The sequence below is a fragment of the Pan troglodytes genome, chromosome 3 (genome assembly GCF_028858775.2).
Source record: "Pan troglodytes isolate AG18354 chromosome 3, NHGRI_mPanTro3-v2.0_pri, whole genome shotgun sequence".
Lineage (NCBI taxonomy): Eukaryota > Metazoa > Chordata > Mammalia > Primates > Hominidae > Pan > Pan troglodytes.
Genome location: NC_072401.2, coordinates 113,678,744 through 113,696,296, shown reverse-complemented (window position 1 = coordinate 113,696,296; position 17,553 = coordinate 113,678,744). Strand labels below are relative to the sequence as shown.

The following is a 17,553-nucleotide window of genomic DNA, read 5'->3' as shown; positions in this document are numbered from 1 at the left end:
GATGCTGAGGCAGGAGAATTGCTTGAACCTGGGAGGCGGAGGTTGCGGTGAGCAAGATCACACCACTGCACTCCAGCTTGGGCAACAGGGCAAGATTCCGTCTTGGGGAAAAAAAAAGAAAACACTGTATTTTAGGAAAACAAGAACAAGCACAGTCCATCTGGTATATAGGATTTTAAAAGTGGTAAGTGAGAGGATGGGAGAGAATAACACTGGTAAAAACAGGTTAAGGTTACATTGCTTTGTCCAAAGTTTAAACTAGTAGTTGGGAGGATAGTAAGTTATCAAAAAGTTAAAATGCTAAGATTTATGAATGACATGTTTTTTGAAATTAGAATAGCTTTAATGTTATTCTTTTAATGTTTTTCTCACTGATTTGTATCCTGACATTTTTTGACAAAGAGATTATAGAAACCCAAATATAGAACTAAATATCATCCTGAGTATACAAAGGGACAGTATGCCATACATTTGAATGCCATGTAATTCATCATGCTGTCACAGAAGGAAAAAAGACTTTGAAATTTAGGGCCGGGTGCAGTGGCTCGTGCTTGTAATTCTAGCACTTTGGGAAGCCGAGGTGGGCAGATCGTTTCAGGTCAGGAATTCGAGACTAGCCAGGCCAACATGGTGAAATCCTGTCTCTATTAAAAATACAAAAATTAGCCAGGCATGGTGGTGGGTGCCTGTAATCCCAGCTACTTGCGGAGCTGAGGCAAGACAATCACTTGAACTCAGGAGGCGGAGATTGTAGTGAGCCAGGATTGTGCCAGTGCATTTCAGCCTGGGCAAGAGAGCGAGACTCCTTTTTGGGAAAAAAAAAAAAAAAAAAAGACTTAGAAATTTAGCTATGGGAATCAGGGAGCAGATGGAAGTTGCTGAGCAAAGGAAAGAAACAATCCAATGCGGGTTTTAGAAAGCCTAACTCATGATAGGAAGGGAGGGTGGGCTGAAGTATGAGAGCTACAATAGAGAGAGTAGTCTGGAAGCTGCTGACTAAGCAGTTTGAAAGGCAATGTTTATGGCAGAAGACAGGAAGAAAACAGGTTCAGTATGTTTAAGGAGAGACTGAAAATAATATATAGAGATTTAATTGAATATATCCAAGAGTGCCTCTTAGGTAGACAACTGAAAAGATCTACAAGCAGAAGATGAGATTTGGAAGTAGTGGTGGTTGAAATCATAGGAATGGGTAAAATTTCTTCAGGGGCAGGTAATACACATATGAAGGAAATTAAAAAAGAGAAGACAAGAAAATCTCCACATTTAATAGACAGAGTAAGAATAGCTAGGAGAGAAACAGGAAAATAAGATAAAGGTGATATTGTGGAAGTCAAGTGAATAGTTTCAAGAAAAAGACAGCTTAGTACACAGAATAAAGAGTCAAGTTGTTCAGGTATATTCATAAGTTCTTCTGGTGACAACGTTCAAGATACTGCAATGAGAGAGATAGCAACCAAATGTTTACCTATAGAATAAAGTGCCATGAACCATTTGTGGTGGTTAAGGATAAGAACTCTGAATTCAGAGGGACCTGGGTTGCAATCCCAGCTCTGCTATCTTGGGAAAGTTCAACTTTCTAAGTTTCAGTTTTCAACCTATAATATATATAATATATATACTTACTTGCCTCACAGGATTGCAGGGAGGAATAAGTGAGATAATATAAAGTACTTAGAACAGTGCCTGGCACATAGGAAGTAACGGAATGTTGTCAGTTATTATTAAAATCATTTTTACTAGGAATGGAAAAGCAAATCACTGTAAACTATTGCCTGAAAGCAACTTGGCTGCTGGAGCCAAAAAGGCCAACAAATGTTACATATTGATGAGGATACAAAATATGGTTTACCTTTCTATAAAAACTAGTTTATCTTAAGCGGAATCACTATGTGGAATTATACAGTAATATAGAAATATGAATTAAATACAACACAACAAAACTTAATTGGGTCTTCTATCTGAGAAAGAAAAAACTAAGTCTATACAAAGGCCTGCTCAGAGAAACAAGAGAACTGACCAGCAGATGGAGCCCTGTAGAAAGTGTTGGCGGGCAAAACTCCAGTGAAGAAGTATGACTCATTAGGATGCCTAAGTTTTATTCCTTAAAGATATTTAATTCTCTCTGCTTTAATCACCAAATGACTTCATTAGTAGTAGGGTTTCCAACATACCTCAACACTGATATTGATATTTTGACTGGTGAAACAGATATCCTAGAATACACAATACTAGAATTCCCTAGTATTTTATAAACTGGAAAAAGTGGTAATTCTGGTTTTGAGATTAAAATAGTAAAAAAACGAGTGATCTGATTTTGAGATTTCTCAGGGGTATGTCAATCTGCAAGACTCAGAAACCAGGCCTTAGATCATAAGGCTTCCCTGTGAAGTCTAGCTTAAATCAAGCTAAAAAATTGAGGACACCCTCTTCTTTTGTGGTCACTACAAAGACATATAGGATCAAATCAAGTTTTTGTGATTATTCCTCAACTTTTTCACCTTTAGAAGAACTACTAACTATCCAGACCTATACTTGAAAGAAAATCAAAACAGTTGATAAAAAAAAAAACAACTAAAATAAGAGTTTAACCTTACTGCACAAGTAACTATATCCATCTGTCTCTACATGCTTACTGGAAGCTGCTACAACAGTATTAAAATTGATGTTAAACAATAAGTTAATCAGAAAATTCAAGTAAGGGAACCGTCAAATCCTGTTTATAGACTTAAAGTAATAGGATCAATATCACCATTATATAATTTTAGATGACAGTGTCCACAACCTATAAACTCTCACTGCCTCCACAGGACTTGTTCAAAGAGCTTTGCCCACAAACAGTAAAAATCCAACCACAAGTTGAGTATACCTAACCCCAAAACCCAAAATCTGAAATGTTTCAAAATCTGAAACTTTTTGAGTGCCAACATGTTACTCAAAGGAAATGTTCATTGGAGAATTCTGGATTTCAGATTTTCAGATACTACACCAATATATAATGCATATATTCCAAAATCTGAATAAAAATCTGAACTCCAAAGCAAGTATTTCAGATAAGAAATACTCAACCTGCTGGCCGGGCGCGGTGGCTCATGCCTGTAATCCCAGCACTTTGGGAGGCCAATGCTGGCGGATCATGAGGTCAGGAGATCAAGACCATTCTGGCTAACAGGGTGAAACCCGGTCTCTACTAAAAATACAAAAAAATTAGCCGGGCATGGGGGCGGGCGCCTGCAGTCCCAGCTACTCAGGAGGCTGAGGCAGGAGAATGGCGTGAACCCGGGAGGCGAAGGTTGCAGTGAGCCGAGATCGCGCGCCACTGCACTCCAGCCTGGGCGACAGAGCGAGACTCCGTCTCAAAAAAAAAAAAAAAAAAGAAATACTCCACCTGCTTATGTTTTTATGGCATATCTACAGACAACTAACACTCACGCTGATTCATGGATTTCCTCCTGCCACCTCCCTGTGCTGCCAAGCTCACGAGCTGAGGGAGTAGAACCTACAATTTTAATGCTGTACTCTACGGAGACCACATGAAAAAAACAAAACTAAAGTCCACAGACACATCATGTAGTCCAAAGTCAAATATAAAGTTTTTTGCTTATCCATTTAGAATGTAAGTACTGCTCCCTCACCAACCAACTTTCTTAGAGTTAGAATTTAACGCCCTGTAACACAACTACAAATAATAGTAAAAGCCAAAGATTGTGTGGTATCTAGTTCTTGGGCAAGCCTACTTAAGCAGCTTGACCTTGTAAGTTTCATTCACACACAAAAATTATAAATACTTAAACCAGATGATCCTGGATGACAAGATAAAACAACTGTCATGTCCCACTCAAGAGTAAGAACTCACAAATTAGGGAAATCGAAATATTACACTAGGCACAAACTGCAAATCCTTGCCCTTCCATTCTAGGGATACTTAGTGTAAAACTTTAGCTATTTTGTATCAGAGAGGTGACACAATGCCTAATTAATGAATGAGAATCCTATATTTTATAAGATCTCCATTACCAAAGATTCAAATTATGATCATTTACTGCAATTTATTTATGTTGAACATCTTATTACCCAATAATGTTAGTTAAATGGAACAGATTATGAAAAATTAGCAATCTGTTTCAAAAAGTACAAAACAGTCTTAGTCCTTCCACAAACTGGCTTGGTTCAGATTTTCAATTCTAGGTTTGAATTCCGGAGGGACATTTAATAACAACAAAGCCAACCCCAAAGGAATTTGCTCTAATTTTTTCAACATATATGAAATAAAAAAACACAAAAACAGAATTATGAAATTACTATTCTGTGGATGGTGCATATACAAAACCTAAGCAATATCCCAGGTTTACTCAAGAGAAGTGAAGTTCAGAAGGACTGCAATTTACCTAATGTTACAGGACGTTTGAGTAGCAATCAGGGCAAGGAATTCCTCTCGAAATTTCAAAAACTTAATACGAAAAAATTACACATTGTCCCTGTAGTTATGAGCACCAAGAATCTGAATGCCCATTGGGAACTCTGCAATTCAGCAAGTCTTTGTAGCTACCAGAGTTCATCAGTATCTGGAACCTTATTTTACTCCAGCATCCAAATGACTTCTACTTAAAATCAATCTGAGGCATTAACTCCGGAGCCAGATCCCACCTGCTCTGCCAGGGCTAAAGAGAGGGTCAGATACAGGGATACTAGCTTTGGCGTTAAACCTAAGCTCAGCGCAGGGTGTGTCCAGGTTGCCGTGGAGCCGGTCCTACAGCCCATTAGCGCGAGGCTACCCCTTGTTTCCTGGAGATGATGTCTCCCGTGACTCCTTCCCCGCGTGACAGGGCGCCCTGGCAGGAGGGACACCCCGCCCCCTCTTCTATCTCTTTCCGAGGAGGCCCCAAGACCGGACCCCAGACTGGGCCTCCAAGACGACCACCAGTCTGACGTCTGCTAAGCAGTGAGCGTAGCAGGGCTCTCGACCGCCACCTCCAGCCGCCGGGGGACGGTGAAAGGGATTCCCCGCCGGGGGCCGAAGAGGAGGAGCCACGGGGGCCGGGCCCCTCCCCCAGCGGGCTTACCCTCCGCCGCCGCCTACTCGCTGCAGCCGCCCCGCTTCCTTGCGAAGCAGTCCGAAGCACTGCGTCCAGCAGCAGTTCCCCATCGCATGCCGCCCAGGCGCCGCCGCTCCTCCTCCTCCTCCCGCTCAATGCCCAAACCCAGGCCCGGCAGCCGCATCCGCACGGCACGAGCCGAAATGGGGTTCAAGGACCGAGGGCGGGCCGGCCAGAGCCCGGCGGCGTGAGGGGACGGGGCGACGAAAGACGAGGCGCTAGGGAACAAAGGCAGTGTTTACTCCAGCGGCCGCAGAGCCACCGCTGCGCGAGGGAGGAGCACCGGGCTCAAGGCTCTGGACTCCCTCGCCGTCCGCATGGCCCTTCTCGCCTCAGCTCCTAGCCCAGCGTGAGTGACCGCCTCCAGCTGCCGAAGGAGGCCAGTCCCCGCGAGCCGAGCACCCTGGCCCCGCCCCCAGCGCGCCCAGGCCCCTGCTCGCCGCCAACGCTGCCACACCCCCGGCCTCTCCCGCGCCCCAATTGGGCGCGCTACCTCGGTGCCCCGCCTTCTCCGGCGACCGGCCTGTGCGTCACTTCCGCTCGCTCCTTGTTCAGCCGCCTCTGCCTGCGAGACGGTTCAATTCCTGCGTGCGGACGTTTGTTTTGTTGGACCTTGACCTGACTAGGAAATTTCCCTCTCTCATTGCAGTTTCGGGCATCCTCGTCCGGAGCACGCTGGGCGTGGCATGGTTAAGGCTCAGCCTTCGAACTTTGTATCAAAGGCGTGTGAGGAGCCAGAGTCCCAGGCCGGAAGTCATAAGTGCGAAGGGGCGTTTCTCTGCACGGTGTGCTTAGTTTTTGTTAATATTGCACCATAAGCGGAAAATAGAGTCGGGAACTGATTGAAGTTACTTTGAACGCACCAAGATTTTTTTCCGGTCTCTGGTTTGTGTCTTAATTTCCATACTGTTAATGTTTTAGGGAAACGTAATAATGGTGCATTATTGGCCTCGTTTTGTTTGAAAATCAGATCTTCACATAATTTTGGGTTGGGTAGTTGGGGTTCAGAGGAAATTGGCAAGAGGGCTGGGGTTTTTCGGGGACGCCAGCGTTGCCATTCCAAGCATGCTGCCCAGAACTGCTGTAGATGGGAAGAGAAAGCTGCTCTAATGTGTCCGCAGCCCTCTCAAGTGCTACCATATAATTCGTGTCTTATTTGGCCTCAAGACAGTTGGCCTCACAATAGATATAAGATGTGGTTTAGTAGACACCTAGTCCAGTGGATAGGAGGATGCTCTCATGGACTGGACACATCAAGTTTTTAGCCTGTTTAATTAAACCTAGAAAAATTGTTACATGTTAGAAAGTTTTTATTGATGATAAAATGTTCTCTGAACTCATTTTCTTGCTTCTTTAAATACGTATCTGGTTTCAATCTTAGCACTGCTACTTACTAATGTTTATTTTATTTGGGTTTTAGTTGTTTTGTAATCAGAAGCATAGGATAACATTTGTCCCAATGGTTTGCTTTCAGTGAATGTTGGGATGACCGAATGACTTCCTAGTGAATGCATTTTCTTTTCTCCTTCCAACCCCTGAAATTAGACAAATGTATTAATGAAATAGTCATTAAAATTCAACTATAAATGTTTACAGAAACTGGTACATCTATCCTATGGAATATTTAGTAACAAATAGGAACACAGTATTGATGAACACACCCTGAAATGAATCTGTAGGAAATTATGGTTAAAGAAAAAGCCAATCTCAAATGCTTATATACTGTGTAATTCCATTATGTAACATCTCAGAATTGATAAATTTATGTAAGTGGACAACAGAATAATTGATTGCCATGGGTCAGGGAATGGAAATCCTGCATCTTGTCTATATTAATGTCAGTATTCTGGTTGTGATATTGGAATAGTTTTGTAACATGTCACCACTGGGGGAAACTAGATTAAAGATATACACGGTCATCTGTATATTATTTCTTAAAACTGCATGTGACACAATTGTCTCAATATAAAAAGTTTGATTAAAAAAATACAGCTATAGACTTGACAGAGCACTTCCTATAGGCATTCTATAAACCTTTATTAAAACTAAATCTCACTTAAAAATAATTTTTTTATAGTAAATCTGGTCTCTCAGTTAAGGATATGAATGATCCTCAGAAGCAATACAAATGAATAAGACATTTAAAAACTTCACTAAGCAAAATAATGCAAATTAAAATGCATGTTTTAGTCATTTGTATTGATTCACTTGTCAAGTTAACAAAGCTTTACAGTTAGAAATATTCAGTATTTGCAAGGATACAATGAAATGGTACTATTCTAAACTGCTGCAGATAATGAAACTCATTCTGAGAAATTATTCGGAAATACCAAGAGCCAGAAACAAACTAAATGCTCAAAAATTGAAGGATGATTAAATTTGCTGGTGTATTCTTGTTATATAGGCATAATAAATATATTTTTTAAAACAATAATATGGAAAAATGCTTGCTGAATAATGTGTGAAAAATCAGGATAGAAAATTATATGTATGTTCCAAATGATGTTTAAAACAAAACATATACATTCTTACATTCTTTCTTACACGTGTTTCTTGAAAATAAAGGCTGGATGGTAAATATCAAAATGCTAACAGTAATTATTTCAAGACTGTGAATGTTGGGAGCTTTATTTCTCTTCTCTATTTTCTCAATTTTGACAATTATTATTTAATACTTCTGTAATCAGAAAAAAATGTTTAAATCTGACCCTTCAGTAGGAAAGATTGATAACCAGTTCAATTAAAGTTTGATCACAAAAGCAAGCATTTAGAAATGCAGAATTTTGCCCCGCAGTTCAGCTAAAACCAGGTTCTTGTCACATGACAAGGAAAACTTAGACACGTGGACACATTGAAGGGTGAGTAGAGCAGGATTTTATTGGGCAAAAGGAAAAAGAGAAAAAACTCACCAAAGCGAGATAGAGTCCTGTTATCAGGCCCCCACCTCATAGACTGAATCCCAGGCTACTGCACAGGGACTGAAAAGGCACCTCACAGATTGAATCCCAAGCCACCACATAGGAACTGAAGAGGCCAGCCTCCTTCCCCTGCCCTGGTTCCACCCCATTCCCCCAGTGCGCATATGGGCATGTTCACACAAGGCACTGGGCAGGTTCCCTCATCTGCACAGAAGCATCTGATGTAAACACTTGTGGGGCAGGTGGGAGATTTTTCTGGGGACCCCTTTTTGTCTGCCTAGGCATTTGGCTGTCTCCGAAAGTAATGATAACTTGAATATGGGTAGATTATATTAAATTCAGGGGAGCTACTTAATTTTTTTCCTACAAATGTATTAAATAAATTACCAAGCTAATCTTAGAGGTTATTGGAATTTATCGTTGTGCAATTTTTCACCAAATTTGACATCAAGAATCTTCATGGTAAGTTTTAAGACTTTTTAAACATTCAGTTAAGTGATGATCTGCTTTTAGTTAAACAGAATTAGCAGGGGAAAACCCCGTAACTGGAATGGATGTTTGAGAGGCAGATAAACTTCATTTTATGGTTGAGAAAGAGTAGTCTTTGAGGAATTAAATGATTTGCTCAAGGTCATACAATGAATTAAAAGTATAATATGAAGAAAACTCAGGCCTCCTGACAGACTTGTGCCTTCTGCCATGCTTCAGTACTGCTTCCTCGACTCTTATATTTGGACATGGGTATAAAATCAGTAACGACCATAGTCACATGTATTCTGATAAGATTTATAAGTTTAATTCATCATTGCTAGAGAGTTCATTTAGAGCTGGGTGTGGTGGCACGTAACTGTAGTCCCAGCTACTCAGAAGGTGGAGGTAGGAGGATGGTTTGAGCCCAGGAGTTTGCGTTCAGCCTGGGGAACATAGCAAGACCTCATCATTTCAGAAAGTTCATTTATATGACAGTTGGCTACGCAGAATATTTAACTTGTCAGTAAGATACACAAACACTTAAGATTATCTACAGTGGGACCAAGCACAGTGGCTTACGCCTGTAATCCCAGAATTTTCGGAGGCTGAGGTGGGCAGATGACTTGAGTCCAGGAGTTCAAGACCAGCCTTGGCAACATGGCAAGAGCCTGTCTCTACAAAAAATAGGTGTGGCGGCATGTGCCTGTATTCTCAGCTACTCAGGAGGCTGAGGTGGGAGAATTGCTTGAGCTCAGAAAGTCAAGGCTGCAATAAGCCGAGATCTAACCACTGCCCTCCAGCCTGGGTGACAAGCCAGACCTTGTCTCAAAAAAGAAAGACTATCTACAGTGATTACTGTCAGCTTGCTAGAGACATCCCACTTGCTTACAGGTAGCAGATCTTCTCACCTTCTTCCCCATCCCTTTCAAAATTCTCTTGGGTACTAGGCTTAATACCTGGGTGACGAAATAATCTGCACAACAAATCCCTGTGATATGAGTTTATCTATATAACGAACCTGCACATGTATTCCTGAACCTAAAATACAAGTTAAAAAAAAAACCCACAACATTTTCTTCTCTCAAGTATTTTATTCTGAAGTTGAAGGGAAAGATCTTTTCTCGTAGGTGCTCCGGAGTCCGTCAGGATGCAAAGTGTACCCCTAATTGTCTTCTGGATTATGTGGTTCCAAATCTGAATCTCTTCTCTGCTCAGAACTTCTTCTCTATTGACTGCTAATCACTTTTTGTCATTTTGAGATCATTTGCTACTATTATGTGTGGTGTGGAGGTTATGTGTGCTGTGGAGGTTATGTGGTCCCTGCAAAGGGAAGAATTCTGTGTTCTCCATTACGACATTGTTCCAAATATGGACACAAAGTCGTACTTTTAACTCACTGAGCATAGTTTCGATTACCAAAATTTATACAGAGTACTAGATATGACTACTATAAAATGGAGATAATGAGATAAATTTTGCCTTCGTTGTTAGGATAAATGATTAAGCACTAAACAAAATTTGCCTTTGTTGTTAGGATAAATTATTAAGCACTATCAAGTACTTAGTATAATATAGTTATGTTATAATTTCTATAATGTACTAAATAGGCTATACTGTAATTATCTAAAATACCATAAATATAAATAGTAGGTGTTATTATCCACAGATCGAAGGAAATTTTCATCAATATTATACTTTCCTTTGTAGCTACATTCCTGTCATCCAATACAAAATGCCTTTTAAAATTTCTGTCTCTTAAACAGTCCTCAGGCACACTTCACACCACTACTTGAAATCAGGCTCCAAGAAAATGTGGCATAGGTAGAGGAAAAATTCCCCAACTCTCAGGCCTTGTCTGTCCCATGATTTGCCTCTTTCCCAGATGATTATAAGTGAGAATATCCTCTGACTTAAAGGGAGACCTCAGTCCCTACCAATTAGGTGTGTATTGTCCTGGGAACCCAAATGGAATAATTTCTTCTTAATACGACAAGCTAGTATCATTATTGTTCCTAAAGTCTTATTTATTCAGTCTTAAATAATACCATATGAAAGACCAATAAGCCAGTTCAGGTTTAAATTGAACCAGCCTCGACATTGCCTAATTCATTTGTACATATTTCCTTCCATTATAAGTGAGAATTTTGGTGCACCAAGTCTAGTTTCAGCTCCCACGTACTCAACAATGGCTTGAACAAGAGCACATTTCCATAAGAATAAATAACATTTTGCAGACACATCACAGCTTAAATTAATAGTTAATGAACAAACATTTGTCCAAAAAAAGTCCAAGACAACTAACACTTTATATAATGCAAACAACTTTTTACACTATCACGCAGAGTATTTTGGCTCTTTAAAATCACTTCTCTCAAATTTATTTCTCATGATGCTCTTTTACTTTATATTTGCATAACTAGTTAAGTAGATCATTTGAGTAATTTTCCAAGAAAAAAGGCACAAAAAGATGTTCTTAGAGATAAAAGGGAAAGTTATTTAACTATTGGCTCAGTCACCAGCAACTCATTTTTTCTGGCCTATGGATGTATGTGAGATGAGCTTCATTAGTTAGTAACACTGAGTACAATGCACACTAAGTAATTTGCTTCCTTCTTTGATCACCCAACATACACATTTCACAAAGAGAGGGATGAGGGATAAATAGGAACAGTTACACGATTAATATGGAGTCCTTCCTCTAGGCAGAGTTTGTTCCAGATCTCTCTTGCCTAGTTGGAAACCACACTAGTAATTCGAACAAGGGAAATTTAATATGAGAATCAGTAAGTAGGTCAGTGGTGGTTAATGCTAGAAGGAAAATCTAAGTCAAACAGATGTAGCTCCTGCAGGGAGTAGCAACCACCACTGGAACTGAAGAAAAGTGAACAAGGAAAGAATTTAGAAAGTTAGAGGAAGGCCCTACAAGCTAGATATTCAAGTTTCTGATAAGAATTACGGATGCCATAGAAACATGCTGCCTGCCACTACGGTAAGGGAGAGCATAATAGAAGTTGCCTACCCATGAACTCCCTGCGTAGGCTAGGAAGCACTAGCCACTGAAGCAGGAGGGCTACGGCCACTGTGATAAACACTGCCAGGATTCCTTCCTGCTGATCCACTTGCCACTATATAAACAGAACAGAGGAAAAAGAATGCCACTTCTTCCACCCTTGCAGTGTCCCTGCAACACCCTTTATTGGGAGATCCTAACATAGAATCAGCCAATGAATGAGAAGGGGTGTCTGCAGAGTCCAGTTCTAGAATAAAAAATCAGAGCAAAGAGGATAGATCATAACTGGCACATGTTTTAACATCCACCCTGGGACAAGAGACAAAGCCTTGGACCCACATAAAGGGAGGAGCCTGAGAAGTATACATAAACCCAGAACCCTTAGAAGATCTCACTCCGGATAAAAGCCACCTAGTCTACTGGGAGATGAAAACAGAAATTTGTTACTACTTAATTTTTTTTTCAATAGCTTTTGGGGGAAAGTTTATTACTATGGGTGTGATCTGAGTTGGAAAAAAAGGCCTGTCTTCTTTCTAGTTAAAAGAGTTGGAATTCACATTAACCTTAGGGTCTTGGAACCCCAGGCCAGATATTAACATAAAAAGTCGTTTGGGGCCAGGCACGGTGACTCACACCTGTAATCCCAGCACTTTGGGGGGCCAAGGCATGCTGATCACTTGAGGTCAGGAGTTCAAGACCAGCCTGGCCCACATGATGAAACCCCATTTCTACTAAAAATACAAAAACTAGCTGGGTGTGGTGGTGGGCGCCCACAATTCCAGCCACTTGGGAGGCAGAGGCAGAGGCAGAGGCAGGAGAATGACTTGAACTCGGGAGGCAGAGCTGAGATCATACCATTGCACTCCAGCCTCCTGACAAGAGTGAGACTCTGTCTCAAAAAAAAGAAAAGAAAAAGAAAAAGAAAGTGGTTTGGGGCAGCAATGTCCTTGAGATTTCTTGGAAAGCAAAAAAGTTACTCTGGGTAGACATACCTTTTATCTAGGTTGTACAAGATTCCCACAGATATAAAGCCACACTGAAAATGAGCCTGCAATCACAAAATGCCATGACTGAGTATTGGCAGACATTAAGGAATAGCAGGAAAAAAAAACCCATTCAATTTATAAAATAAATACACCAAAGAAATCAGATGGACGCTATAAAATAAGCGTATTTACAATGATTGATGCCATAAAAAGCAACGAAATACTAAGGAGCTATTAAAATGAAACAGAACTGGCCGGGTGTGGTGGCTCACACCTGTAATCTCCGCACTTTGGCAGGCTGAGGGAGGATCACGAGGTCAGGAGATCAAGACCATTCCTGCTAACACGGCGAAACCCTGTCTCTATTAAAAATACAAAAAATTAGCCAGGTGTGGTGGCGGGTGTCTCTAGTCCCAGCCACTCAGGAGGCTGAGGCGGGAGAATGGTGAGAACCCGGGAGACAGAGCTTGCAGTGAGCCAAGATTGCGCCACTGCACTCCAGCGTGGGCGACAGAGCGAGACACTCTGCCCGCTCCCACGCCGCCCCCGCAAAAAAAAAAAGAAAGAATAACAAAAATACAGAGACACTGAAATTATGTAATTAACGGAGAGATTTCTCCTAATTTCTAATATGTAGAAGGGTGTGAAAGACACATGGTAACAAGAAAAACCCTAAAAAAACTAAAATATTTTTCTATGACATCAGGCAGGAAGTATGCCCAGCACTGGTGGGTTCTTGGTCTCACTGACTTCAAAGATGAAGCTGCAGACCCCCGCGGTGAGTGTTACAGTTATTAAAGATGGTCTGTCTGGAGTTTGTTCCTTCTGACGTTCGGACGTGTTAGAAGTTTATTCCTTCCGGTGGGTTTGTGGTCTCGCTAGCTTCAGAAGTGAAGCTGCACACCTTCGCAGTGAGTGTTAAAACTTTTAATGCAGCTCGTCTGGAGCTGTTTGTTCCTCCAGTCCGGAGTTGTTCATTCGTCCTGATGGGTTCACAGTCTCGCTGGTCTGAGGAGTGAAGCTACAGACCTTCCTGGTGAGTGTTACAGCTCATAAAAACAGTGCAAACCCAAACAGACAGCAACGGCAAGATTTATTCCAAAGAACAAAGCTTCCACACTTTGCAAACGGACCCAAAACGGTTACCGCTGGTGGTTCCCGGCAGCCTGCTTTTATTCCCTTATCTGGCCCCACCCACATCCTGCTGATTGGTCCATTTTACACAGAGCTGATTGGTCCATTTTACACAGAGCTGATTGGTCCGTTTTACACAGAGCTGATTGGTCCATTTTGACAGGGTGCTGATTGGTGCGTTTACAATCCCAGAGCTAGACACAGACTGCTGATTGGTGCATTTACAATCCTCTAGCTAGACACAAAAGTTCTCCAAGTCCCCACTAGATTAGCTAGACACAGAGCACTGATTGGTGCATTTACAAACCTTGAGCTAGACACAGGGTGGTGATTGGTGCATTTACAATCCTTTAGCTAGAAACAAAAGTTCTCCAAGTCCCCACTAGATTAGCTAGACAGAGAGCAGTGATTGTGCATTTGCAAACCTTTAGCTAGACACAGAGTGCTGCTTGGTGCATTTACAATCCTCTAGCTGGACATAAAAGTTCTCCAAGTCCTCACTGGACTCAGGAGCCCAGCTGGCTTCACCTAGTGGATCCCATGCCGGGGGCCAAGGGCGGAGCTGCCTGCCAGTCCCTCGCCGGGTGCCTGCACTCCTCAGCCCTTCGGTGGTCGATGGGACTGGGCACCACGGAGCAGGGGGCAGCGCCTGTCGGGGAGGCTTGGGCTGCACGGGAGCCCAGGGCGCAGGGGAGGCTCAGGCATGGCAGGCTGCAGGTCCCAAGCCCTGCCCCACGGGGAGGCAGCTGAGGCCTGGCAAGAATTCGAGCACGGTGCTGGCGGGCCAGCAGTGCTGGGGGACCCAGCGCACCCTCCGCAGCTGCTGGCCCTGGTGCTAAGCCCCTCACTGCCTGGGGCTGGCAGCGCCCGCCGAGCACCGTGCCTGCCGAGCGCACGCCTACCTGGAACTCGCGCTGGCCTGCAGCCACGCGCAGCCCCCGTTCCCGCTCGCGCCTCTCCCTCCACACCTCGCCGCAAGCTGAGGGGGCCGGCTCGGGCCTTGACCAGCCCAGAGAGGGGTTCCCACAGTGCAGTGGCGGCCTGAAGCGCTTCTCAAGCATGGCCAGAGCAGACGCTGAGGCTGAGGAGGTGCTGAGAGTGAGTGAGGGCTGCTAACATGTTGTCACCTCTCAGAAGGAGCAATAAACAAAAGAAAGTCCTAATGAAAAGCAAATTACAAGGTGGTCAACTTAAACCAACCATATAAATAATTACCTTAAACGTAAATGGACTAAGCACACTAGTTAAAAGGTAAAAATTTTTTTTTCAGACAGGATAAAAAAAGACCAACTATATGTTGTGCACAAGAGATTCACTCTTAATACAAAGACACAGATATGTTAAAAGTAAGGAAGGAAAAATATGTAACCATATAAACACTAATCATAATCATAGAGCTGGTATAATTTATTAACATCATACAAATTAAATGTCAGTATAAGCAGCATTACCAGTGATAAAGAGGGATGTTGTATTATGATAAGAAGCTGCACTAGTCAGGAAGACATAACAATTCTAAATGTTTGTGTAACTAATATTCGACTGAGAATCTAGTTGCCATGTTGGAGAGACTCTGTGGAGGAGAATGAAGTGGGTTAGCCGACAGCTCCAGCTGAGCTCTCAGCTGGCAGCCAGGCCAAACTATAGGAGGTCATTTAAGCCTTCTAGTGTCCAAATTTTAGCTGGTACCATATGAACCAGAAGAATCACCTTGTCACTCAACAGGATTGTGAGAAATAATAAAATTGTTGTTTTAAGCCACTTTTTGGGGTGGTTTGTTATGCAGCAATAGATAATGGAAATAAAACTTAAATCTGAATTAGCAATAAAAGTATGTTATTTAATGATACAAAAGTAATAGCAAAAGGAGTCAGTAAAAAAAATTAAATTGGGGCCAGGTGCAGTGGCTCACGCCTGTAATCCCAGCACTTTGGGAGGCCGAGGCAGGTGGATCACGAGATCAAGAGATTGAGACCATCTGGCCAACGTGGTGAAACCCCGTCTCTACTAAAAATACAAAAGTGAGCTGGGCATGGTGGTGCATGCCTGTAGTCCCAGCTACTCGGGAGGCTGAGGCAGAAGAATTACTTGAACCCCGGAGGTGGAGGTTGCAGTGAGCCGACACCGTGCCACTGCACTTCAGCCTGATGACAGAGCGAGACTGCATCTCAAAAAAAAAAATTAAATTGGTTGATTGGTTGCCTCTTTGATACATTAAACTATTTGCTCGTATTACCTTAATACAAATAAAAAATTTTTAAGACAAAGAAGAGAACTTATGTGCTAATAAAAAAGCCTGAAGAAGTTACCCAGAATTTAGTATATGAAGATGAAAATAGCAGAGAGGAATTCCAGAAGAAGGAGCAATAAAGAATGGGGTATGGAAATATTCAAAGATATAATATTTCAAGTATCATTAACACTTGAGAAGAGATATGAAACCTAAGATTATGAAATAGAATTCCTGAGGAAAATAAAGAAAAAGAAATCTATATCTATATACATCATGTGAAAACTAAAAAGCACCCAAGTCAGAAGATCTCAAAAAGAAACAGAAGAGACATATTATATTTATAGGATGATGAACCCTCAACAGACTTCAACAGCAACAGTAAAAATCAGGACACCATGAAGTAATATATTCAAAGAGCTGAAAGAAAATAATACTTACCAGCCTGGGTAACATGGTGAAAACTCATCTTTACAAAAAATACAAAAATTAGCTGGGCCTGGTGGTGCACACCTGTAGTCCTAGCTACTAGGGAGGCTGAGGTGGGAAGATCGCTTGAGCCTGGGAGATGGAGGCTGCAGAGAACTGTGATAGTGCCACTACACTCCAGCTCTGGTGACACAGCAAGACCCTGTCTCCAAAAAAAAAAAAAAAAAAAAAAAAAAAGAAGAAGAAGAAGAGAAAATAATACCTAACTATTGTTCAACAGTGACAGCAAAATAGAAAAATAGGTATCTGCTATCTACGGAATCACACAGCTATGGCGTTTACTATGGTTAAGACATTGAAATCCTTTCCCACCGGTTGGTAGATAGCTGCTGCTCCAAGCCTTCTGGAGCATCCTTTTCTCATAATGTCAGCCACTAGCCTTTCCCATAGGACCCTCCCTCCCAGCTCTCAAAAATCCAACAACCGAAAGGTTGATGCTTGGCACATAAGGAGGCTTCCAGGACCTTGCGCCAGCCTTGTGGTTGGTGTCTCCTTTGATTGGCTAGGCCCTGCCCATCTGTCAAATCCGGCCTCTTAGCGAGCCCGCAAAGGACTGTCCTATTTCTTCTCTGAGTCTATCACCTGGCCCTGGGGGAAATGGGTGCTCTGTGCACCACTTGGAGTTTGTGCAGGTTCCTGCCAGCCTACAGGCCTGCAAGCCAAGTTGCTGTCTATCCGATGTGCTAGCTCTCATCAGACAATGTTCTCCTGGCCAAAATGAGCATCTGTCTTACTGATAGCAGCACTTGTACCCTGTAGGCAAATGCCCAATACCAGGCTGGCTGCCTATCCAATGCTGTGGCCAACTGCTCCAGGTTACACTCCTTGGATTAATCTTTGAGTGGCCACCGTGGGAATTGTAATCTTCTTAGGACTTTGAGAAAGCCACAGAGAAACAGAAAAAACAGTTATCAGCCGGTAATGGAAAACCATTCAGGTAAACCTAACTAATATCTAAACTAATATAGATAGCTAAAATCAGTTTCTGTTGCTTGTAACCAAATACACTGATACACCCCATGCCTGTTGCTCTTCCAGTGTCTCATTTCCCAGGGAATGCTGCCACTACTTACTGGCTGTGTGACCTCAGGCAAACTACTTAACTATTCAGTTCTTTAATTTCCTCATCTGTAAAGTGGGGATAATAAAGGAATCAACATGAAGCAATGTTGTAAGGATTAAATGGGTTACTATGTGTAAAACATGTAAAACAGTACCT

General features: G+C 42.2%; 1 protein-coding gene across 3 annotated transcripts in view; it reads right to left on the bottom strand.

The window, feature by feature from the left end:
* The window catches only part of AP1AR (adaptor related protein complex 1 associated regulatory protein), a 40,627-nt gene extending 32,932 nt beyond the window's left edge, over nt 1-7,695 (bottom strand). For all 3 annotated transcript variants that reach the window (XM_001141956.6, XM_517399.7, XM_009448145.5), the window contains exon 1: nt 5,064-7,695. In XM_001141956.6, coding sequence (XP_001141956.2) covers nt 5,064-5,146 — 83 coding nt within the window. In that variant the 5' untranslated portion in view covers nt 5,147-7,695. The remainder of the gene's footprint in view (nt 1-5,063) is intronic.
* Nucleotides 7,696-17,553: the final 9,858 nt, after the last annotated feature.